This window comes from Euleptes europaea, chromosome 2 (genome assembly GCF_029931775.1).
Source record: "Euleptes europaea isolate rEulEur1 chromosome 2, rEulEur1.hap1, whole genome shotgun sequence".
NCBI lineage: Eukaryota > Metazoa > Chordata > Lepidosauria > Squamata > Sphaerodactylidae > Euleptes > Euleptes europaea.
The window spans coordinates 51,599,533-51,626,024 of record NC_079313.1 but is presented as its reverse complement, the minus strand read 5'-3'; the positions used below and the strand labels follow the sequence as shown (position 1 = coordinate 51,626,024).

General features: G+C 40.2%; 1 protein-coding gene across 3 annotated transcripts; it reads left to right on the top strand.

Annotated features, from left to right (window-relative positions):
- SH3GLB1 (SH3 domain containing GRB2 like, endophilin B1) lies at positions 1 to 25,718 on the top strand. Of its 3 annotated transcripts, none has more exons than XM_056845108.1 (11): positions 1 to 88; positions 2,655 to 2,796; positions 8,755 to 8,883; positions 10,050 to 10,183; positions 10,364 to 10,456; positions 12,487 to 12,525; positions 14,098 to 14,121; positions 15,650 to 15,739; positions 21,085 to 21,185; positions 23,278 to 23,509; positions 25,257 to 25,718. In XM_056845108.1, exons 1-11 carry the CDS (start codon positions 17 to 19, stop codon positions 25,362 to 25,364), a joined length of 1,164 nt encoding a protein of 387 aa, XP_056701086.1. In that variant the 5' UTR covers positions 1 to 16; the 3' UTR covers positions 25,365 to 25,718. The 3 variants fall into 3 exon arrangements, with proteins under 3 accessions (XP_056701086.1, XP_056701085.1, XP_056701087.1); XM_056845107.1 differs by having other exon boundaries at positions 12,487 to 12,573; XM_056845109.1 differs by lacking the exons at positions 12,487 to 12,525; positions 14,098 to 14,121.
- Positions 25,719 to 26,492: the final 774 nt, after the last annotated feature.

Here is a 26,492-nt window from a genome sequence, read left to right as displayed (position 1 = left end):
CCGAGCTCTGCCGAAGATGAACATTATGGATTTCAACGTGAAGAAGCTGGCGGCTGACGCCGGCACGTTCCTCAGCCGCGCGGTGCAGGTAACCCTGAAGGGGCAGAGGAGAGGAGGGAAAGGAAGAACGGCGCGTGAGGGGACCCGCTGTGGCCTGACAAGGGCGCTTGTCCTGCTGCGTTTGAGGAGGGCGGGGTCCCTTCCCCCCCTCCCCCCGCCTGCGGAGGGGGAATCGGCTGTTTGGCCGTTGGGGCGCGCGCGTTCGATTCCTTCTCGCAGCCCCGCTCGTGCGCACGCGCGCCCCCCGAGTTCGAGGCGGCCCGCCCGGCCGATAAGCGGCGTCGCGGCCGCCCTGGCGCTCCCCGGGCCTGTGAAACTGCGGCGCCGCCCTCCGCGGGGGAGGAGGAAGGAGAGAACTGATCTGCCCGGTTGGCTTCGCCGTAAGCCGGCTGTCCTCGCTGTGCCCGGGGGTGTGTGTGTGTGACTGGCCTGGTTGCGGCTGTTCAGCTGTCCGCCGCCACCGGCCTCGACCGATTACGCAACATCTCCCTGCTCCCCCGCCCCCCCCCCACCGCCCCAACGGCGCAGTTCTGGCCAAAGCAGCGGACTTCGCGTAGAGTTTCAAGCACACAACCCACTCCCAGGTGTACGTATGCGGCGCAACAGGTGTGACTGTCGCGTCTGTGTATTTCAGTTAAGGTACACGCACAAAACCCCTGTGTCCTTTGTAGCGCTGCTGCTGTGCAAGACGTGAAAGGTAGAAGTTGGGGGCATCGGCGTAGAAGAGGGTACATATAATGCTGTGAAGCCAGAAAGAGCCCCCACCCCGTTCATCCCTTTGCAATCCGGTTTTTAAAAAGAAACCAAGGGGGGTGTTAAGCTGTTGACAACCAAATTGCAAAGAGGTTGGTTTTTTCACAGCTGAACTAATCTTTTAACACAGGACACCAAGGTTCCTGATGTTTTTGTCTAGGCCAGGGGTGTCCAGTCTTTTGGCTTCCCTGGGCCACATTGGAAAAAGAATTGTATTGGGCCACATGTAAAATACACTAACACTAGCTGATTCATAATGTTTTAAGTAAGTTTAAGATTTTGTGTTGGGCCGCATTCATAGCCGTCCTGGGCCAGGGCCCACGGTTTGCATAAGCCTTGTCTAGGCCTTTAAAACTGATGTTGACTTTTTTCCTGGTTCTTCTTGGATGTTGTTGGCTGGCAGTCCCTTCACTCTTTCTGCCCTCTGTGTACTCTCAGTTCTAAGGAAGTTGTGTAATTCGGTTTTCCTTTCATCAGGCTTTTAGTGTTGTGCATTCACGTGATAGATCTTGAACTGTAGGTTTTTCAGTTGATAATAGCATCTGTTGTGTTGTGTGCACTTGAGTAAAGGGGTGTGTGCTTGAGGCTTCAAGCAATACCCACCAGTGGCATTTTTACTTTTGATAAGATTTAGCTGCAGATTTAATCCTGGTTTACAGTTCAGATTATTCTGAAAGAAAGTTAATTTAAGGTACTTGAATATTAGAGGTTAGAGTAAATTGGTGTAAGCCCATGATTTCTAAAAGACTTTTTGAGGCTGCTAGCCTGAGGATTTGAAGTGTACTTACCTCAAAACTTGTTCCTGGCACTTGAATTTTTCCTAAATTGCCCTTCAGCACTCATGCTGTTCAATAGGCTGCTTTTTAAAAGTGGGAAATGTTGCATAATCAATAGTGATATAGGAGAGCATCCACCATTTTTTAAAGAAGTCCAAAATTCCACTGTCGTAGCACAAACCCCCTGTCCTGGACTGAAAGGTAGGACAGCAATTGAATATTGTTCCAATTACATATATCTTTAGCACTGAAAAAATGTTACTTTAAAATGTCTTGTTTTCCATGCTATATTATTTTAGTAAAACATCAGTATTTCTTGGTCAGTAATTGTTTAAGAGACTACAGTGTTTCTTTCCCTTTCCTTCCTCTTTTCCAAGTGGTGTATTTCTACATCCCCTGTGCTTCATGGCAGTGTAGAAAAGGCAAACTGTCTTTTATTTAATACACTATGATGCAAGTCTTATGATACTGTAAACAACTTCATATGTAAGCAGCTAACTGTAATGCTTTATCTGGTATTGACTTAGCTTCAAATAAACATACATTGCTTTGGTCTGAGTTCATCTGTTGATCTAAGATCCATAAGTGGGATGAACAAATAGGTCTTTTTTTAACCACACTTTCCTGTCAGCTGCTCTTTACCAGCTTCCTATATAACTCTCCTTTAACAAGCATCTGGAATGGTCAGCTGCATAATAGATGCTGAAACAATAATTGGGAGAGTCTAAACAAGGTCTCTGTCTTCCCTCTTCCCACCCTGAGCTTAAATGCATACTGAGGTCCACCGTGGGCTTTACCTGCTCATCTTAAGGGAATTGGTAGCCAGTAATTATTTATTATTGTCTATATCCCTGGTCGTTTCGAGGAGAGAGGCCTCTTTTAGCAAAGTGCATCCAGATATATCTTTAACTGTAAAAAAACAAAGGAAACATTGAAAATTGCTTTGGGTTGGGGAACTTGCTCCTTAAAGGTGTAATAAAAATGCCCCCTCCAATTTATTTAGTTAAAAATCTCGTATGTATTACTAAGCTGTATTTTATTTTTATTAATTTTTAACCAATATAGTTTACTGAAGAGAAGCTTGGACAAGCAGAGAAGACTGAATTTGATGCTCACTTGGAAAACCTTCTCAGCAAAGCGGAATGTACTAAGCATTGGACAGAAAAAATTATGAGACAGACAGAAGTTTTGTTACAGCCAAATCCAAGTAGGAACTAAATATATGGTGTTTTTTTTAAATCATTTTACAAGTTTGTTTATTGTTCTGTACAAGCACACAATAGGGATTTCCGGTGATTATGGCATGGCTTGTGGATTCTTGCCTTCTGCAATAAGTAGTGAACCTGGTTGAATGTGTAATGTACTGGTTCATTGTCATTTACTGCAATTTGGTGTTTACAAATGTAATATTTTATAACTTAACAAATACAAGTTCTGTGCCACTATCCATTAAAAAAAAATTATGGGCTTCAACCTTGCTCATTAAATTACTAAAATGAGCAAGCAACCCCTTTTAAGTGAACAAGGATAATGATGAAATTGGCAGGAATAATTTTCTGATGATTGAAGCCAAGGAAGGGAAATGTATTAATAAACCCTGATTCTTCCTTCATCAGTATAGCTATTAATTTTTATTCCACTTTATTTTCAAAAAGCTCATGGCAGTGCATATGGTTTTCACCTCCAATTTTTTTCTCAGCTTGTGAGGTAGGTTAGGCAGAGAGGTATCACTTAACATAGTTTTTCATGGCTGAAGCTGGAATTTTGACAGAGTCCACCACCAAAGACTGATAAGCAAACTTCATAGTCAAGGGATAAGACAAGTCCTCTTTTGGATTGAGATTGCTGAAAAATAGGAAGCAGGGAATAGGAATAAATGGTCACTTCTCACAATGGAAGGATGTGAGCAGTGGGGACTGGTGCTTTTCAACCTGTTCATCACTGACCTGGAGTTGAGGGTCAACAGTGAGGTGACCAAGTTTGCAGATGACATCAAATTATTTAGGGTGGTTAAAACAAAATCAGACTCTGAAGAGCTCCAAAAAGATCTCTTCAAACTGGAGGAATGGGCATTAAAATGGTAAATGAGATTCAATATGAGCAAATGTTAAGTGATGCTTATTGGGGCAAAAAATCCCAACTTCACATATATACTGATGGGATCTGTGCTGGCAGTGACAGACCAAGAAAAGGATCTTGGGGTGGTAGTGGATAGGTTGATGAAGATGTCAACCCAGTGTGCTGCTGCTGTGAAAAAGGCAAGTTCCATGCTGGCCATAATTAGACAGGGAATAGAGAATGAAACTGCTCCTATCATACTGCCCTTGTACACATCTATGGTGAGACCACACTTGGAATACTGTGTACAGTTCTGGGTCACCACACCTAAAACAGGATATTGCAGAGCTTGAGAAGCTGCAGAAAACAACAACCAAATTGATCAGGGGGCTAGAGCAACTGCCCTATGAGGAGCGGGTAAAACGCTTAGGGCAGTTTAGCTTGGAAAGAAGGTGGTTAAGGGGACACATGATAGAGGTCTATAAAATTGTGCATTGTATAGAAAGAGTGAACAGGGAAATATTTTTCTCCCGCCCTCATAATACTAGAATGCATGGTCATCTGCTGAATCTGGAGGGTGAGAGATTAAAAACACAAAAGGAAGTATTTCTTCACACAATGTATAGTTAAATTGTGGAGGTCCCTGCCCCAGGGTGTGGTGATGGTTGTTAAGTTGGAAGGCTTTAAGAGAGGAGTGGACATCTTCATGAAGCATAGGGCTATCCATGGCTAGTAGTCAAAATGGATCCTAGTAATGATACTAGTCTCTCTAGTATCAGAGGAGCATGCCTATTATATTAGGTGCTTTGGAACACAGGCAGGATGCTGCTGCAGTCATCTTGTTTGTGGGTTTCCTAGAGGCACCTGGTTGGCCACTGTGTGAACAGACTGCTGGACTTGATGCACCTTGTTCTGATCCTGCATGGCTTTTCTTATATTCTTAATTTAAATACCAGTTAAAGCCTGTCATGGTCTAATCATTATATTACACTGGTGCTCTCAAAGCCAAAGATCTGATTCAGTTCTACGGGCTGTCAGAACAGCGAAATGCTTTCAATTCTAAGCTAATTCTCAGTGTTTTTAATCTTGCTTTCAGTAAGTTGAATAGCATGTTTGAGGAATTACAATATTAGTTAGACCTTAAGTACAAATACAGAAAATGTTAACTGAACAAACAAAAATATTATTTCACTAAAAGGTTAGTATAAAATACATATTGGAGGCATGTGAAAACAATGTCTACTTGAAAAATTTCATATAAAAGATTGTGACATTAATTCTGTCATTTCCTCTTTACAGTAGGCCAGTCTGTTCCATTTTTTAAATTATGCCTTAATTATGAGTCAGGTATTTAAAACTATCCTGGAGACAATTTGTGGACTTGTCTAAGAAGAAACAGTGCTTATTCTAATTAATATCCAATCAGTTTCTAAAATGAGGCAGTTGATGCCAGAATGTAGAGTACATCATGATCATCCTGTGCTAGAAATGATTATGGTTACTAAGTAACTTTTCATTGTCTGAACATACATCTTCTGACAGAACAAGGCTTCATTTGCTGGTGGAAAATTCCTTGCATCTGTGGAGGCTCTACTATTAGCGGAACAGAAACTCTGGATTCCATTTATCATATTCAGAGAAAAGTCCAAGAGATAATTGGCCAATTTCTTTGTAGTTTACAGATGCATACCTGGAAAAAGCATAATAAGCACTGTTCAACATCTTACCATCTGAATGCAGAAGGCACACAGTTTCACTGTGTTCTTCTGCATTGCTGCCATAGTTTCTGATCTCTGTAAAGATCAAAATATTGTCGAAGGCTTTCACGGTCAGAGTTCATTGGTTCTTGTAGGTTATCCGGGCTGTGTAACCGTGGTCTTGGTATTTTCTTTCCTGACGTTTCGCCAGCAGCTGTGGCAGGCATCTTCAGAGGAGTAACACTGAGAGACACTGTCCTTCAGTATTACTACTCTGAAGATGCCTGCCACAGTTGCTGGCGAAACGTCAGGAAAGAAAATTCCAAGACCACGGTTACACAGCCCGGATAATCTGTAAAGATCATTTGTGGGAATGCAGGATCCATGCAGAGGAACTTAAAAATGTTTTAAATAAAATAGCTGTGAAGGTTGGCAGGCTGGAGTGAGAAAGAACAGGGGGATGAATTTACCTCTTGCCTCTGTGGAGCTGTGGAAGAGCAAATTCAACTCGTTGTTCTTCCTCACTCCAGCACTTATGCCCCCCCCCCCTGCCTTGCATGGCTGTTCCTTCATGAGGGAAGACAGGTGAGCTGATAGCAGCAGAGAAGGAAGGTAGAGAAGGAATGGGGTGGGTCATTGCCTGCCCATTAACTCACGTGAACACATAAAGTGGTCTTATACTGACTCAGGTATTTGGTCTATAAAAGTTGGTGTTATCTACTCTGACTGACAGTAGCTCTTTAAGATGTCAGGTAAAGTTTTTTCTCATCACCTATTACCTGATCTTTTTACCTGGAGCTGCTGGGGATGGTATTCAAATTTCAGCGCACTTGTCATTAAGAAGTTAGTGTCTTCGCCTCCTTTATACTTACAGAATTTAAGTAACAGAAATACCTCAAAAGGTTATGAAGGTGAACAAGTGAAAACGTAAATCATGCTAGAAATTGAAAGTTTTTGGAGATGGCTTCATCTCAGCTGATCTGATTGACCTTAATATGTGAAACTTAGTGCCACTGGTTCTTATAGGTTATCCGGGCTGTGTGACTTGTTATTTTCTTTCCTGACGTTTCGCCAGCAGCTGTGGCAGGCATCTTCAGAGGAGTAACACTGAAGGACAGTGTCTCTCAGTGTCAAGTGTTTAGGAAGAGTAATATATAGTCAGAAAGGGGTTGGGTTTGAGCTGAATCATTGTCCTGCAAAAAGTATCAAAGGTAATGTGCTAATCATCGTTCTGTAAGTATCAAGATAATGTGCTAATGAGGGTGTGGTATGTTAATATGGAACCATTGTATCCTGAAGAGATCTGTTAATGTGTGAAATCCAGAGCTAATCTGCATGGCTAATGTGGACTGTAGCCTTTGTTAGTCTGGAGGTTTTCAGGACAGGAAGCCAAGCCTGCCACACCTGCTGGCGAAACGTCAGGAAAGAAAATACCAAGACCGTGGTCACACAGCCCGGGTAACTTACAAGAACCAATGAACTCTGACCGTTAAAGCCTTCGACAATATTTTTAGTGCTACTGGTTTCCATTGTCTGTTTGCTGCATTTCGAACATAACTGAATTGGAGACAAGCTTCACTTTCCTTCATTAAATGAAATTTTTATTTACAAATTGAGGCAGCCTATTATAGGGTATCACCGGATACATTAATATGAGTTGTTAATATATGAGGTGCATTCATAATGAATACTGTGATGTTATAGGGTTAGACTCCTTGTAATCACTTTGTCATATTATTGTTTGTTTGATTTTTACCCTGCCCTTTCCCAACTGAAGTCTGGCTCAGGGTGTCTAACAGTAATTAAAATACGTACAGTTTAAAATGGGTGCACTGTGCAGCATATAGACCAGTCTTTAAAATCATTTCCAGTACTAGTATTAAAATTCTAGTATTAAAAAGTTCCAGGCGGCACCCCTGCAAATAAAGGGACAACAAACAAGGGGGGTGGGGGAAGGGAAGGCGAAGGTACGGTAGGTAGGCCAGCTAGAGTCGATTACTGTACAATTAATGTCAGTCTAACTTTAGAAATCTTTCATTAGGTTGTTTCAGATCTTGACTCTATTGTATCTGGCTGTTATTAGGACCCAAGTTTTCTTTTTGTCAATTCCTGATAGTTATATATGCTTGAAGGACTAGAACAGCACTTTTCATATAAAGCTGCTTAGATCTGGTCTACACATGCAGCAGAGTTATGTGCTAGAATATTGTGGTACAATGAACTACTCCATGTCACACTCCAGGTTAGGAAATCACGTTTTTGATTATTTCCGTATGTCTCTGCAAACAGAAAATCAGCATAGTAGATGAAGAACTGGTCTACGATCTTTTCCCTTGTGCTAGTTTATTGTTTGACAGGAGTCATCTTCTGTGGATGAACATTCAAAAGTTACATTCTCTATCTGCATTTTGGTATGGGACAGTCCATTCCAGCACCTCATTTCCATTTTTTTCTTCTCTGTGTGTACCCTTGGCTGCTGCCTCCATTTCTGGGGGAGTAGTAATATAAGGAGTAAATGCAAAGTGTGTGGCTAAGTTGTAGAATATGTAGGCGGAACCAAGAGCCAATGTTATTGTTGCACACTGACAGCTTAAAATGATCTCATGACTCCTCCCCAATACTGTAATACACTGAAGCTGTCATATAGAATTGTTTTCAAGTGGTCTCTATTTATGCTGTAATGCATACAGTTTTCTGTAATGATTAACCAGATATGTGTGTATGTGGTGGAGGATACTGTAATACAGTCTGATCACTGTTGGTTATTTTCTGCTAAATTTCTGGAGAAGGGCAGATGTTTGCAAGGTCTTGTCATGTTCCTGGAGTAAATAAGTAAAGTAGTGACCACTCATTACCTCTAATCTATGTTTTGAATCACTCAAGCTGCTAGTGAAATATTTTATTTAAATGTACAGGGCAAAGCGTATTTTTTAAGTAACTACTTCATCTGTAGTTAATATTCTGAAATGTTGATGTGACAGAAAGCATTTGGTCCATTAAATGTTTACTAATCATGAGGAACTGCTGCTTAAAATTGCTGAATTAACTTTTTGATTGAATCCAACCCATAATGTGATATCTCTTAATCAGAGAATTGGGTTTTAGTTGACAATATTCTAAATGACTAGAGCAAGTAATTTGGGGTGTCATTACCATAACATCGTTTAACATGTCACACTTACACCAACTGAGTATCCTTTTCCTGCATAATTTTCTATATAGTTGCTGGTATTTTGTTAAGTTAGTTTGCTATTATTTGCCTGTTTTAAAGTGCTGTCATCAAATATTATCCCTTGCAGTGCTTCATCTTGATTTTTGTTATTTTCCTTGAAATATCCTGTAACTGTAAATAACTCTTTTAAATTGGTCAGGAATCAATTATGGTTGGTTATTATGCCCTCTTTTGGCAGATGCTAGAATAGAAGAGTTTGTCTATGAGAAACTAGACCGCAAAGCACCAAGTCGTATGAGTAACCCAGAATTACTGGGTCAGTTCATGGTTGATTCTGGCAGTGAGTTTGGTCCAGGAACAGCATATGGTACGTGAGAACTGTTTCTTTGTGTGATACTGATATCGGGTCCTAAGCATACTTGAGTAATAGCTTGCGTTGGTAATGGTGAAACCTGTTTCCAGATAAGCATGTATAAAATAATAGCCTTGGTTTTAGTAGAAACTTGTTCACAGTGAATAATAGTTTTTGCCTACTGTAAGAACTATTAGTGACCCAGTGAACTATTTTTCAACACAATATACTATTTTGGAACAGGTTTGAAAGAATGAAACTTGTTTACATGGAGAATACATACCTCAAGTACACTGTGAAATCAGTTACTGTTAACAGCTATTGTTTCAGAGAAAAATTAAAATAGACTTTGCAGCTTAATTTTTTTTTTGTGGATAATTGAGTTTCATAGTTAATAGTGTCAGATTCCAGAAGGGTGGCTGTGTTAGTCTGTTGCAGCCAAAACCAGCAAAATACCTTGTGGCACTTTAAAAAAATTTTTAATCCTTATTGTGCCACCATACTGTTACAGGCTGCTTTCACATGTTAAAAAGTATCTTAAGTTTTGTTCATTGTGAGAGCAAGCCAAAACTGCTGAAGCTCACACGTTCCTCTCCTTCCTCTTCCAGTACTTTGAGATTGCAGATTTCCTTGTAAGGACTTCATTGAAGCTACAGTTTGTTCCTTTATTGACAATAGCTCCTTTGACCAAGGGTCTTGAGCCAAAGTGCAATACAATCAAGACACAAATCACATCAAAACATTTACAGTTTGTTGTGACACCAGATTCAGATACTTCAATAAATTGCAGTTGGCTTAACTACAAACCAGGATTCCAAACCATGTAATCCTTATTTGCAAGCAAGAGACAAACTACAATTTGTTTAAATACCGGATTTGGGAACCACATTAAACCAGGAAGTATTTAGTCTAACCACAACTTAAAGTCTTCCGTCTCTGCATAGCAAGGGAAGGAAGAAGGAACATCACAAACTATGGCTTTCTTTTGTTTGAATGCAGACGTAATTAAGTGTATACAAGTTCTTTTAATGCTTTAGTGGTACGAACTAAAATACAATACCCTTGGTTGAAAGGCAACTGCTTCGTCATTTGTTTACTCATCAGTCATTAGTTCCTGTAACTGTAGATGCTTGATTTATATAACACTCCTATTGGAACTTACAATGATTTTTCCATTGCAGGAAACGCTCTCATTAAATGCGGAGAAACACAAAAGCGAATTGGAACAGCAGACAGAGAACTAATTCAGACAGCTGCAATAAACTTCCTCACTCCTCTAAGAAATTTTATAGAAGGAGATTATAAAACAATTACTGTAAGTTGAAGAATAAAGTACCTTCTAACTAGAATTTATCTATTCCTAAATGTTCATGTAACTATGCAGTATAGGAGGGGGGGGAAGCAAAAGGCTTGTGATTTTCTATGCTCCCTGTCGATTCTAATTGAATCAAAGTTTGTTCTACTCTGAGCAATGATCTTCCTCAACTTTTTACAGAAAGAACGCAAATTATTACAAAATAAAAGACTAGATTTGGATGCTGCCAAAACCAGACTGAAAAAGGCAAAAGCAGCAGAAGCTCGAGCTGCAGTAAGTAAGATCTCTCCCTTTTTCACTAAACATTCAAAATATATTTGGTTTTCTATCTAGCATTGTATTTTAACCAATTTGAACACCACTGTATGTTCTTTAACACAGAATACTCTAGTACACTTAAATTGTTGCACGCCTTAATTTGAAACACTATCATTTTGAAAGAAATTATATATCTGTCCCAGTTTGTACCTAAATACACAAACCACACACAAATCTATACTATTTGTCCATTAGATCCATCAGTGTCAGACTAACACCTCAGCTGTTGCTCCATATTGTGAAAAAAAGCACTGGGAACTCATGGGCTCGTGTAAATACTGAGTATTGGGGATGGAGTAATTGAGACAGCATTTACATAGTTGTGTTACGTATTTTTATTAGAGAGAACTGGTTGGTTCATGTTGTAGTAAACTACTGTTGGGGCTAACTCATGTCCAGCAGTTGTTCACAGTTGTGTTTAGCACCTCTGGATCCATTTGCAGTGAGTTTGGGTTAAGAAAGCCTTTTCTACTAATCCCTCTACTTACTTTTAAAATTTATTTAAAACATTTATTAGTCACATTTCTTCCTTATGGAGCTCAGAGCGGCTTACAGCATGGACAAAACAAATCACTTGGGAGCGTTCAACAAACATTAGTCTGCTCCTCAAAGATATTAAGAAAGGAAAATGCATCTTTGAGAACTCAGTTGGTGGCATGGGCATAAATATGCAGCTGTAATGTCATGACTTTGGGAAAGAGGGAACATTGAGGAAGCGGGGGGGACACACATTCTGCATTGATTGCCCCTTGGTTGCGTATTTGTGACCAGGAGAGCTGATTAAACCAGTATTATAGCAGACTCCACTCACTTGATCAGTTTTTATTGATGACAAGCTAAGTTGCTCCTAAATACATCAGTCTTAAAAAGAAGTTTTTGCCTTCCCATATGACATGCTGGCAATCTAAATTAAGAAACTCCTCTTATTTAGTTAAAGCTTCCTTTAATGGGCTTTTTCTTGCCATGGGAAAAGGATGTGTGCTTGTGCATGTGCCTATTCATTGTGTCTGACTATTTTTGTGGCTCACAAGATTATCCTGTAAATACAGACCTTCAGGCTACATCTGGATTGCCACCATCTGTAGCTCCATATTCTGGCTCTTCAGCAACTTGCTTGTGGACTGTTCCAGTGAAGAAAGCCAACAAGCAAGTTTTGATGATGTAAAACAAAGGGCAATGAGTTAAATAACTAGTTCGGTAAATTACAAAGTGAAGGTTGTATTAAAAGGATTTTAATTTCTTAATCATTTAAATACTAATTAATTTCCCAGACACTATATCTGCATTCAGAGGCCGGGAAGGCTTCTTGTAGCATAGACTAAATTAATCTTACAGTTTTAGATATTTTTGGTGACGGCAGATGAAACTTCAGTCCTCCAGGGTTTTCAATGGATACTATAGATGACTATGCCCAAAGCCTTAATATTTCTGTTGGGTGAGACTGGAGTTGGCACTTCAGGCATGTGTATTATTTGAGGACACATTCCTTCTTTATTCTTAGTCGTGCACCTAAATTGTTTCACATGGTTCCAGAAATAGAAACAAACATGGGAAAACCTATATATGAAGTACAGTTGTTTAGACCATATATACCTAGTTGGTGGGATTTTAAATCTCCTGTTTGTTCAGGGAGCACTTCCATTGTGCAGTATCCTTTCTTCTTCTAATTCTCTCTTTCCAGTATAGTACCCTGCTCTGTTCCCCCAGCCCATATTGTATTTTGGGGACACAGTAGGTTGCAGCAGAAAGGGGAAAACTTCTGTTCCACAAATGCAGCTCCACTTGTGGTGTTCAGGATGTAACTCTTTCTGTCCTCTCAAATCACAGCAGAATAATGTGTGTATTGATCTGAATAATGTGTATATTGATCTAAATATTAGGCTAATACCTGTCTTGTTTTCTATGCCACTCAACAGTGAAATCAGCCTCGTATTATGTAATTTGCTTCACGTATAACACAGCTTTTGTCTTTATTGGCTTTTAAGCAACTAAACCTGTCTCCGCCTGAAGAAAATAACATTATGGTAAATGTCTTTTACATGCTCAACTTGCTGCATGTAAACTGGCTGAAGGTTTGTTGGTCTCTTGTCTTCATAACATTTCTTCAAGTGTTTCCTCTTGCTTTCCTACTTCCTTGTTTTGCATATTCAAACATCTGGAATAAAGGACTAGATCGAATTCTGCAGTGTTCTGTTTCTGATAAAGTTGTGGAGGAATAAAGCTAATATTGGGCTAAGCTGTTTTATTACATTTGTATTCTGCCTTTACCCGGAGGAGCTTATAGTGACAAACATGGCATTAGGAAATTGTGTAGTACTTACTTCCAAACAAAATCAACAGATGTTTCTCTTGGTTTATAGTTTGGGTTATCTTAGAACAGTTTGAGTTTTCCAATACTATCTACTAAAGCAGAGAAATTATTCACTGATATACTGTTCCAGCAAAGAAACGTTAGAACTGATGCTCCAGAATAGTTAATAGTGCAGTTAAAATTCTGAGTTGTATTTTAAAGGTCTCTGTTTTTTGCTTACCTCTTTCCCCAAAGACAAGACAAGAAATTCTTAAAACCAGTACACATTAATACCCCAGTAACATGTTTGTTTTACCCTCCAGTCCTGAACTATAAATGACATTCTGAAAGAATTGCTTCAGTATATTGTTTTTGGAATCTTTGTAACAAACGGTAACAGTGGTTTGGATCCACTTAACCATGAATGGAATGCAGCTCCTGAGGGAGGTCTCTGCTGGTTTTTCTCTTACTGCAGTATCCTGAGCCTCCTCCCCCCAAAGATTTCTGGGGTTGTGGAAGCTCTTGGAAAGGAACAGGGGGCTGCAGTGGGAAGGGGAAGTTCATAGGAGTTCCAAACACTTCTTCACTCTTGATCTATATGTGAAGCTCTAATGTATACAAGAGCCATTCCTGAGGGTCCCTGACCCTCAGAAGTGACTTTTCAGGGCATGTAGGAAGTTGTAGTAGGAAGGGGAAGACTGCTCAGTTCATAGTTTGTTAAATCCACCCTGCTATATACAATGTACTAAAGTTTGGTGGGAGGCAATGCAGTTCTCTGTTTTGAGATTGGTTGAACTTTTAAATTTCTGATTAGACTTGAAGGCAGACATGGGTAGCAAGAGAAATCACCGATCCTTTCCACTGTCATTTGTATTTACTGTGTTCGAATAGCTTTTTGTCACATAGCATATTTTTGGAGAAACTTCATTAATGCATTAATTCATAATTAGGAAATGATAACAGTAGCACTTGTACGCAGTATTTTTAGTTGTGTTCTTCTAAATCATGCTATATTTCTGTTCTACTTAATCCAACCTTAGTGACTACTTCACCTTTTATGTAAGAAACTATTTGACTGTAATGACTTACAGCTGAAGGTTAGCATAGTGAAAAAGACCTCTTCCTGCTTCTTCTTGTAAACATGTTCTAAGAGTAGCTGGGAAATAAGTTAGTTCATAAAGGTTTTAGTCAGCAATGAGAGCCTTAACTGTGACTACTTTATATAATGAGCAAATTAGTAAAACATGGAAGTTTGCCAGATTAAAATTCTTCATGCTGTTCTTTCTTCGCCTTTTTTGCATACAAGATTTGGGCAGAGGAAGTGTCAAAAGTAAGTAACCTTACTGAAGCAGTCAGTTACCAAATAATTTGAATATGATCTCAGCATTTCATTAGTCTTGCTTTGCCCTGCAATAATGGACTAGTACTGTTAATCTGATGCAGTTTGAAGTGGTAGGTGGTAAGCAAAGAGCATGTGAGAAGATATAAGAGAAGATGCCTGTATGCAACAAGAGCTGCTTGTACAAACAGTACAGTATTTTTTAAAAACGTCATACATGAGAGTTCTCTGAATTTGAATGCAAATGATCTGTACTGCACTGTATTTTGGTAGCTATGTACACTGTGATTATATTTCTGAGTATATCTTGTTTCCTGGTTTAGTTTATATGGGCTTTATTTTGAGTGATGTCAAGGGCAAGCTTAGCCAGATGGGTCAAGTCTTAAATGTATTGCAATCAGCAAAGTATGCCCATAATTCTTCAAAGTGCTCAAATTAATAGTTAACATTGAACTAATTGGAAGAACTTTGGAAATGTCAGTAGCTTGTATCCTACCAGTTAGTTGGCTAAGGACAGAAGATTGTATGCAAGGTTCACCATGCTCATTCAAAAGGTGTCTTGTGCTGGCATGACATGGTATGCTGAGCAGCCTGGTGGGATACAACCCCATCAACATTGCCAAGCTTAAATTTTATTGTGGCTTTAATACAAAATGTGAGGCACTTTTTTATCCTCTCATACTCTATAGCATTTAAACATCCATTGAGTTTTGTTTTCGTAAAGCTATATAAAGATTTTCTTTTAATGCTCATGCATTGGTTTGTTTCAAAAGGGACTTTAGCAAGAATGGCTAATATACTTACATTAAAAGCAGACCTCTGTACTAAATGACTGTATAGAAATTGACATCGTTCATAAAGCAAGGGAATGTAGATGCATGTCTGGAAGACTCTCTCACAAGGATCTTGAAATAATGCTGGATATTGTAGGTCAGTTCTACAGCAATTTAGAACAGTATTTTTCCCGTTGATGTCAGCACTGTCCTGCTTGTAGGAAGCACTACCAAGCTGACTATTGGGCTGCCCCTGCCTGTCAATAACCAGTATTTCTGTCTGCAACGGAGATGGCAGGGGTTTTGGAAGATTCTCTCTGCTAATTGATTTTTGTAGTGTGATAAGTAGCTTAGCAGATTTGTTTTGATTCCAAATCACTTTCTCAATGCCAGTTTTTAAATTCTTAACAGTCTGGCACTCAAGTGAAAAAGACAGAGTGCATTGGCTGTTTTGTATTAGCATGAACTACTGCAATATGCAAATCCTCTACTACCCTTTTTGTAATAAGAATTATGAGATTGTCTATAGCTATATATACAGAGAGAGAAAACACATACACACAGAGAGCGAGCGAGAGAGAGAGCACCATGGTATAGTACAGCAAAAACCAATTATACAGCCCACTGAAATAAACTGAAATGTATAGTGAAACCGTTTCTTAGATGATAAGTGAGATTGGTGTGTTTTTCCTGTGTGCAACATAATTGCTTTAGCTTTCTGTTACACCTTGTAATGTATCTTACAGTCTGAACAGGAAGTCAGGATAGCCCAGAGTGAGTTTGACAGGCAAGCTGAAATTACAAGACTTCTTCTGGAGGGCATCAGCAGTACACATGTGAGTACTGAATAAAAAAGAATAAACTGACTTTTAATTGTTTGTAAAAGGTGGTTTGTATATTTTAATTTATTTATTAAAACAGTTATATCCCGCCTTTTTTATATGTGGCTTAGATGCCCCACTTTCCCTTTTGTACTTGCATTACTGACTTGAAACTCCCTAACTGGAAATTATATTACATGAGGTATTATAGAATGGTATTGGCTCTGAACGTATTCCCTGCCTTAAAACCTCATATTCTTCCCATTAACACCAGTAGTCCTATAATGATAGTTGGTAGTCTTACCTTTAAATGGTTATTATAGAAGCACTATGCTAACATTTAAATATCTTTTATCCAACTCTTAAGATACTTTGCCATACTCAGCTCATTTTAGGGTATTTGTCTTTGATGTGAAGGAGAAGAGTTGTAGAAACAAGGGTACTATCATCTTACTACCCTAACCCATCTGACAAAGTATATTGTCTATAAAAAGATTGTGCTCTTAAATGTTAATCTCTAAAGTGCTACAAAGAACAAATATTTCCTTTTGTTTAAAAAAATCAGATATCTGTTTATGGTTTAATTTTAAAAAAAACACCCCACAAAGAAACACAACTCTGAACATGAATGAATTGCATATTTTAAACCAGGATATTGATGGGACCTCACCTCAGTCTTGTTCTCAGTTTTAATCCCAGGTGAGGATCTTTTTAACAATGTAAGCTTCTCAACTGCATAAGAAATCCTCCAAAGTAGCATACAGTAAATTATAACAAACATTAAACCAAAAAGAACAGTAGTCAGGGCTAGATAAAGATCAGATAAAATCAACAAAACTGTAGAAATGTTAGTCCTCCTTAAAAGCCTTGAACACTGAAATGACTTCTCCTGGTTCTGAAATGAAAATAATGTAAGAGCCTCACAGATTTCTCTGTGTAAATTGGTCACCACAGTTGAAACTGCCCTTGCTCTGGTTCCTTACTAATTTTTAACCCCTGGTGATGGGCCTTCAGTGCAGAATTTAAAAACTGGCAAGTCCTTCAAGTACTGTGTTCCCTGTTTGTTAGGGCTTTAAATGTCAAAACAGTACCTTGAATTGTGCCTTGAAATATGCTGGCAGCCAGTACAGAGCTTTTAGTGATGGCAAGAGATGCTAAAATTGGTGTATGTGATAGTAAACTAGATGAAGGTTCCAAACAGTTCAAAGGCAGCTGTATGTATAATGCATTGCAGTACACTAGGTTGGATGTTACTGGAGCATGGGTAACTGTAATGGGAATGGTAAAGTTTCCTTCATGCCCAATATTAGATACAAAAACTCAAAGCTAGAGCTCTGCTGAACAGGAAGCCTATAGAACACCATAGTGCATTCCCTGTCTTCCATCATTTATATTGATGCTATACTGAGAACCTTGGGATAAGTTAATTCTTCCTAGTTCATCCTCCCAGGTGACCAGTAACTGAGGCCAGGTTAGCAGCCTCATCCAGAATGAAATCCTGGATATGAGATCCTTTTGAATTTATCAGTCAGGCATCTAACTAGCATCTAAGATCTGGTGGCTTGTTGACATTGCAACCTGGGTGAACACATGAAGTTGCCTTATACTGAGTCAGACATTTGGTCTGTCGTGGTCAGTATTGTCTTCTCTGACAAGCAGCAGCCTCCAAAGTCTCAAGAATTCATCTTTCATATTACTTACTACCCTGATCCTGCTTAAACTGAAGATGCCTTGGACTGAACATGGGACCTTCTGCATGAAAAACAGAAGCTTTTGCACTGAGCTATGGCTCCATTCCAGATGGAAGGATGATTGAAGATAGAAGAACAGGAAAGAGTGATATGCTTTAATTATATAATCCTTCTTCATATTATAATTTCTCAAACAAGGTTGAGTAACATGCATAAAAATGAACATGAACTTCACTTCTTTTTATAGAGATGTTATTGAAATTCAGCACTCCCATCTCTGACTCTCATGTGCATCTTCTGGCAGTAGAGAAAACCTGCTGCTGGTTCTTCTGCTGCTTTGAGGTCATGGCAAGCACTGCAAAAATATATACACATGCATAGAAATAGGCTGCTTTGCTTGTAATACACTCAGCAGCTGAATGCTTTAACTCAAGGGATAAGTCTTTCCTCAGCCAAGCCACTAGGTGAAAAGAGTTCTGGGTCTTGGCCTGCCTGGGCAACAGGAAGGGAGGCTGGAAGGTGAAATCTTGTTTTGGGGGTGGCTGCTGGCAGCTACCGTTTTTGTCTTCAAACATTTTCTTTTGAAGAAGTCTTGGGTAGGAGGATGCCCTGACCTGGATGGCCCAGGCTTGCCCAGTCTTATCAGATCTGGGAAGCTAAGCATGGTTCGCCCTGGTAAGTATTTGGATGGGAGACCACCAAGGACTTTTCACTCTGAGGAGGAGGGCATCTTGAAACATTGGGTGATTACCACTGGTTGCTCATGGAAGCAGGATCAAATTTCAACTTCCTGCCTCCTGGGCTGGAATCGCCCACTCCTCGGTTTGTTTCTTGCCTAGCACAGGGATAGCCCATAGTACAGGTGGAATGGATAAGCCATCAGTTCACAGATGAATCAGTAGTCAATCACGTTTCCTCCAACAGGCAGTGCTCAGATTGGGCTCCCACAGGCGGACCTTCCGCACTAGCCTCTAATCTCTATGGCCCAGAAATTTCTCCTGGTATCATCTCACAAGGGTGGAACAGAAGGGATGGGTGCCCCCTTTTTTCACCTTGGTCTAAGGCTTAACATTTGTCTTATCTCTATAGAGTATTCCATGAGCCTGAGAAAGTTATGACAGGAACAAGCAGTAGCCATGTTCATGTACCTATGTGGCCTAAGGTAAAGCCATGGTTTCCTTCTGGGGTAAATCGGTCCAGATAGGAACCATGGAGGCTGCCAGAATTTTTACACACTGTCTACTTTCATTCCCCGGATCCAGACTGACCAATACCAACCACTTGGTTATTGAAAAAAACTGGCGGTGATTTGTGGGAGCTACTCCAGTTGCAGCAAGTGCTTTTAACCCTTGAAGATCAACCTCTCAGAGGATATGATCTCTCTTGAAGAATGTTTGTCCCCTAGCACATGCCTAAGCATATGGAACCCTAAGTTATTAGGTCTGGCAGTTACTAGCATTACTGTGGGAAGGATTACGCCAGGGTGCCCAGATCTTCACCTTGTACAGTCAAGTGACAACCACTGCTGCATTAACTCCTGGTGTAGCAGGACATAGTGGCCAAAATCTCAGGTCAGTCCATCTTCAATACTTGGGTTCCCTCCTTGGGGATGTGTCTTCATCCACTAAGTGTTTTCCCTTATTTATTTATTTTAAATAACTTGAAGGAAGTCACACTCAGGTGACTCCTATTAAGTCTTGTCCCGACACTAGTTGTGTCAACCCATGGGGTACTCGAACCGAGAACCCTATTGTTAACGAAGGTTCTATGTATGTATCTCTTAAAGTCTAGGTCAGGGGTGTCAAACATAAGGCCCAGGGGCTGGATCCGGCCCCTTGAGGGCTCTTATGTGGCCTGCTCGCCAGCTGAGGAAGCTACCCCCTCTGTACCAGTCTGGGCTGGCCAGCCCGTTGCGGGCTCACCAGCCAAAACAACCACCCCAAGATGTCAATTATCAAAGACTGTTAAAGAAAATACTGTAAGAGCATTTTTATTTAAAGCATGTTTGTATTTCAAGTAAAAAATAGTATCATTACTTGGCTTTACCCGTGTCTTCTATAAAGTTTGTATTACCAGGACCTGGCGTTAAATTTTATGGTACACGTGACCCTGCCTGGCCTAGTGATATTTATGTCATATCCAACCCTTGCAACAATAAAGTTCAACATCCCTGGTCTAGGTAGTACCATGCCCTGTTCCTACTTTCATCCTTAAAGGAAACTGCTCAGTTTATAAGGAATAACTATTTCATCGGCCTTATTCTGTCCACAACCATATCATGTGAAGGAGAAGGTGTGATACATTCTCGACCTGCAGGTCTTTATTCTCAATTATTTCAGTCGCAACCAATCCCTGAGTAGGTCCAATGTTTCGATCTCTTCTCGGACTTTCCTGAACGAAGGGAAAAGGTTGAGAATCCATCAGTCATAATATTGGCAATGTATCAAACAGGCATTACTATGCACTCTACACCTAGCACAGGCCCCCTTTTCCTTCATCATTCAATAGCCAAGCTTGACGAAGCTATGCATACAACAGTGCGGTCTACCATATTTGCCTTAGTCAGACAATACTGAATAAATTCTTTTGGTTCAGCAGATGCAGCCTTTGCACGAAGAGCTCCGCTACAAATGGTGGAAGAAGACTAGTACCCTCTGGAAAATGAGACCCAGCTCTTGGAGATCCCAATGTTTCAAGATGCCCCCCTACTCAGAGCGAGAACGAACCTTTGATTACTTACCATAAAGGTTCCTTCTGTTCTGAGGTAAGGAGGGTATCTTGCCCCATCCAAAAATGAATACGATCGACAAAAAAGTCTGTAAAATGCAAAGTCTGTAGGTTGCAAAGCTTGCCCTGCACCTAACAGGTGCAGATCAACGTTCAGGTCATGGATCAGTTTCGAAGCAAGGTTTAAGAATGTTTATAGGGAGAACAACAACAATTAGGGATCCCCTGCCGTCCTTCTTTTGCCCTTCTGTTTTTGTTTAACTGTTGGCACCTATTCTGTTTTTGTCTAGTTAGGTATGCCTTCAGGTTCCTTCCTGTCTCATTGTAGCTTGGGAAATCTTCGAACTGAGGAGTGGGCAATTCCAGCCCAGGAGACAGGGAGTTGAAATTTGATCCTACCTCCTTGAGCAACCAGTGGGAATCACCCAATGTTTCAAGATGCCCTCCTTACCTCAGAGCAGAAGGAACCTTCACGGTAAGTAATCCAAGGTTTGTTCCAGGGTCTCTATGCAGAGGAAGGCAACGACAAACCAAATCTGTAAGTCTCTTGCCGAAAACCCTATGGGGTCCCCATAAATCAACTGTGACTTGATGACACTTTACACACACACACACACACAGAGGGCAGGAGGATGGGATAGAGAAGGTATGAATATTTATAGTCTGCACTCTTAACTCATGGGTTTACAAGGCAGCTAGCAAGTGTAAAACAAACTTATTTTTATACTAATAAAGGTTACAAACTAACAATTCAACAACATTAAAACTAGATTACTGACTGGGCCTTTTTGCATGGTGTCTATTTTTAAGATTATACTTATAATTCATTGAAATCCAGAGTCAAGGTGAAATCTGGAATCCAAGAATCCCTGTGACTGTTGCAAATTAATGCTAAACTGTAATTTTTTATATACTTACTGCTTGAACTTTACTATGTTGCAGGCCCATCATCTTCGTTGTCTGAATGATTTTGTAGAAGCTCAAATGACTTATTATGCACAGTGTTACCAATATATGTTGGATCTTCAGAAACAACTTGGAAGGTAACTGGTTTTCCATAACTCCTTGCATAAATGGATGCTGAATATTGGTAACTGAGAATAATCTGCTAATGAAAGCAACTTGGAGGACAGACAGTTAAGGGAAGTGGCCAAGTTAATACTGCTTGACTTCATAGTGTTGACAAGACCATTTAAACCAAAAAACTGAATGCAGTGATCAGAAACTAGTGTGGAAGCAGCAGTCTTTTAATGATCCTGCTGCAGTGACCTCAAGTGTTTTAGGAAACGGCTATAGACAAACCACAGTAGTAAAGCAGCATAATCGAACCCTGTATGCTGAGTCATTGGCTTTCATCTGATCAGAGTCTCTGAAGATCTCCTCTTGTAATCTGTTACAGCCCATGCCTGGGCTGACTCCGTTGTAGTACCTACTTGCTGGCATAGTTTACCAGAGAAAGTTAGGAAAGCGCCACATGCTGTCTTTCCCACTACTGTTTCCCCTGAGCTAATTATATCCATGGATACGTAGTGGACCCCTGTTATCTTGGATAGAGAGCGGGGTAGAAATTTTAATAATAACAACTGTGGTAGAATGCCTAATATATGGGCCAAAGCAATAATTATGTCAATATATTAAAAGGGGCAATAGTTAGCAGGATCCGTCTTATTGCCAATTAGTCTGCTTTCTATAACTGAGAAGGTATATGCCAGCTACCTTTGTAAGAAGGTGAAAATTGGCTGCATGACACCAAAATTCTGGGTAAGGAGCAATTTCGTTTGTTAAGAATAGTAAATGGATATAGTATTGTATGTATTATTTCTATTGCTTTTTATATCACCCTGAGGCACAAGGAAAAATGAGATATAAGTAATAATTAAACACCACATAAGTAATAATTAAACACCACAGTTTAAAATCAACAAAATAAACCCCCACAATCCCCTTCCCTCCAAGAGAGATTTGCAGTTTATACCCTATTAAAGCCCCAGAAATGAAATGGCCATGCATGGGTCCATGTTGTATTGATATTTTTCAGTGCCAACTTAACAAATTCTGAAACTTGAAAAAATTGCTTAGAGAGGTTACTTATTCAGACCTTAGTTGCCTGTATCTCTTCCAGTCTTTGCTGCAAGGTAGAAAAAGAATGAGGTGACTTTACAGAATATTTCAAGATGGTTAACCGATATACAGAATTAAGATTATGGAAAAGCAGTACAAATTTGCCTGCAAAAAATAGAGAGGCTTTAAAACTGCATGTAGTCTATCAGAGTGAGTAGAAAAAATGTTAGTAATATTTATTTTAAAAACGGATGTTGCCTCTCCAGAGACTGATATCAAACACATTAAATCAGAGGAAAGACTACTGTATATCAGAGCTGACTAGTTGACAAGTGTTTTTGATGAACACTTGATTCCTCAAATTATCTATTAATTAGGGTCAAAAGCTCTTTGAAGGAGCTTAACTGTGCACTGTCTGTTGCTCAGAACTGCAGATGGCTATAGGAGCGCCTCCTTGCTATGAACTAGTTGTTTTTTGACGCAGTGCAATCCTAATGGCTTGCCTAAAGAAGCCTCTGGTAATTTCTGTTTACAGAAATGATTTTTATCAGTGGAGTGAAATTCCTTGCCCAAAATTTTTGTGTGGGGTACAGGGGGACCCCCTAGAAACAGCAAGAGGAGTGAATTTGATTTCCCGCTCTGAGTGAGGAGGGTGTCTTCAGCTCGGGTTATTTCCTTCTCTTATTCAGGGAAGCAGGAACAAAAAACACCAGCCTTCCTATCTCCCGGGGGGGTGGGGAATGATCCCTCCTTCCTCCTAGGCCCCTTTCACTTGCAGAAATGCTTCAGCACATTGAAGCCTGTCAGGATTTTCTTTGCAACCATGACAGCTAGAGGTGTGTACTTAATTGATGAAGACCATAAAACAGCTCCTTGAATTTGTTTCCTGGGGATAAATTCTGAAGGTAAAAATGCATTGGATGCTTTTTAGGTTTCAAGGCAGAGTATAGCAGATGGTTAATAGTAACTGGTATGAATGAGTCATAGCTAAGCTGCTAATTGAAGGCTTATTCCAACATAGTATTGATGGGTATATGCTAAATTGAGCTAGCATTTAATTTGTGTTTTTCACAGCTTTCCATCTATGGTCCTTGCCAACAATAACCAGTCGTCTTCAACTTGCGCACCAAGTAGTTCTACTACTACACCCTCTGCTTCTGTTACAGCTTCGCTGTCTTCAGTAGGCAATTCAGCAGCATCTTTAAGCTTTGGTGAACTGAAGTCATCAGGTGGCAGCAGAAAAGCCAGAGTGCTTTATGATTATGATGCTGCAAATAGCAGTGAATTATCACTACTTGCTGATGAGGTATGTTTTTCCCTGCTTCAAGTTGCAGCTCAAAGTAAACACTGAATATTCCAGGAACTAAATGTACATGAGAGCCAAGCTGCTAGCAATACTGCAGCGTCAGACAGGCCCAAACTAGAAGTTATATGTAGCTCATGATTGCCACAAGGACTTGCAGTCATATATATGGCAACTGCGAGTTCCACGTGGGAACTCAATTCTGAAGCACCTCAGGGGCCCCCATTTGGATCAGGATCACAGTGCATGGGAAAGGGGCTTAAACTGTCTAGGACCCTGCTCCATTTTCACAACCCAAAACAGTCAGGGAGGGGGCTTTATTTCCTCCATCAAGGGCTGCATGTGAACTGAATACTTTTATGAATAGGCCCTCCCAGGCAAATAATGTCTTCTGGGCCATTCAGGAAAATGATGCAGGAGATAAGAAGGTTAAAGCTCCCATAATCTTCAGAGCACCCCATTATATTGCAGTAATCCAACCTGCCTCATGAATATCTGAGGGTAAACTCTGCCTGTCAAGGGCCACAGCTGGTACTCCAACTGAAAAGTGGTGAAACTTACTACTTGCCACAGAAGAACACTGCACCTTCATCTTTAAGCCCTGATCTAATAGCGTCTGTAAGTTGTGAACCTGCTACAAAAGGGACAATACAACCTCTGCTATATCAACCTATTGGCCCTGTGGTCAGCCAACACTCCCCAGTTTTACCTGTGTTATGCTTCAGTTCATTGTCCTGACTCAGCCAATTACCATCTCCAGACAACTGTTAAGCATGTCCACTGTCCCCTTGACTCAGTTGAAATAGAGGAACTGTCAGGAGTGACTTTCAGGGATCATAGGTGATAGAAGAGGAAAACTCTTGTGTATTTCTTTTCTATAAATATGTTTTTAATTAAATTACATCAGTGTATCTATAATTCTCAACACGGCAACATTTGTGAATACTTAAATACAGAAATTGGAATCATGAAATGATAAAGATTTTTCTACAGACCTGAGAAAAGTCCCAGGTTTGCAGAAAAATCAGAAATCGAAAAGAAAAAATACATGGGGGTTAACCCCCCAAACTAATAGAACTAGCACCTGTACTTTAAGACACTAATTCCCTCTGCAGTGGATATTGCGGGAATGCTAGGCAACCACACTGATATTTGCCAACCTTTGAGATTTTATTTGTCTGAAATAGGCAGGGGGAGGGGGCAGGGCTCTTTTCAGGGCTGCTTTGGCCTTTCAGGGAGGATTCATCAGGGCCAGGTCTAGAGCAACCACTGGTCAGCTGGGCTGCTTGCTAATATTCAACAGCAGCTACCCCATGGAAGCCAGTATGGTGTAGTGGTTAGAGTTTCAGAGTAGGATCTGGGAGATCTAGGTTTGAATCCCCATTCTGCTGTGGAAACCATGGGTGACCTTGGGACAGTCACACCCTCCCAGCCTAACCTACCTCATAAGGTTGTTTTAAGGATAAAATGGAGGCAAGAAGAAAAATGTACGTCGCCATTGGGAGAAAGGTGGGGAGTATAAACCAAGTACATAATACAGCTGAAGCTTAGCAGATAAGAGGTGGGTTGGCTGGTGGATGGGAAGGAGAGAAGGAAGCAGGAAAAGGGGATAGGATATGAGGGCTGTTAGGAGGCGGGAAAGAGGAAATAGTGGGGGAGGGGATACAGGGGGAAATGAGAGGCCACCCCCTCAAGCCCTGGTGAGTCCCCTACTTGTATAATAACCACATGCTGTGTATTTTTATTTTAGGTGATAATGGTGTACAGTATCCCTGGCATGGATTCCGACTGGCTGATGGGTGAAAGAGGAAATCAAAAGGGCAAAGTGCCTATTACTTACTTAGAACTGTTAAACTGAATGACTGGTTTGTATAAAAACTGCCAGTTATGGTGAGACCATATTTATATGCAATTAACATTATATAACACAGGTTTCAGTGTCTTCCATGTTAACGTCTAAAGTGACAAGAATACCAGCCATTAGAAGTGGGCTTTTCTGCCAATATTGTTGCATGGTAGAGACTCTGTTCAGATTTGTGCTTTTACTTAAGTGCCAAGAATGTGTTTCCTACCAAATTTTGTTTCTATTGGTCTTTTCACTAACAACAAATGTTTACTTTTGAGTAATCTAAATTGAAAGGAGGTGCTGTTTTCTACAGAACTTTTCATAATGACAAGCTTCTTCACACAAAAAATAAATTGTTAAATGATTTACTATTTTTTGCTGGACAGATTATTTTAACATTGGGTGTCCTAAATGACTCAGCAGAAGTCTATAGCTTTGTTGGTGTATTTAATTTGCAAAACATTAAACACTTTCAGAAGGAAAGGCAGTGTAAGCCTGAGCTCCATTTTTGTTGTTGCTTTTGCCTCCTTGCTTTTATCTCTTTATTTGGTCCCCAGATGTAGCAAGGGAACATTATTTCCAAATGTATGTTGGATCCAAATAGAATGAAGCTTGAGGAAGGACCTTTGTTGCCATCCCCTTTCTCCATTTCTCCATTCACCCATTTCTAAGGGTGTGGACCCTCCAGAACACTGTGGGATGTGTTTCTCAGGGGGCAAGCAGGAAGATAAAATTGGCATCAGGTTCCCCTCTTTCAAGAGGGAAACTTACTGAAGCCAGCTTGTTGGCCTATCCATGTGGAAGCTAGAGCTGCCGCTCTTTTTGAAACTCCCGATGCGCAAGCACTAGTTAAGGAACTGGAAAACAGGCAGAATATAGAAAATGCCCCTGTAATTTTGACCAGATTATTAGAACTTTTAATGCCAGCCTTTACTTGCACATCACCGAGAACCAAACATTTCTATAGCCCATGGTTTGATAAGGAATGCAAGAACATGAAAAAAGTTATACAAATCAGACATCGAAGATTTAGGAATTGCCGTAACTCTATCCCTTTGGGATCTTCTCCGATCAAAAGGGAAATATAAATCTATGATCCGTAGAAAGAAACGTGAGGCAATTTATAATGGATGGAATGCT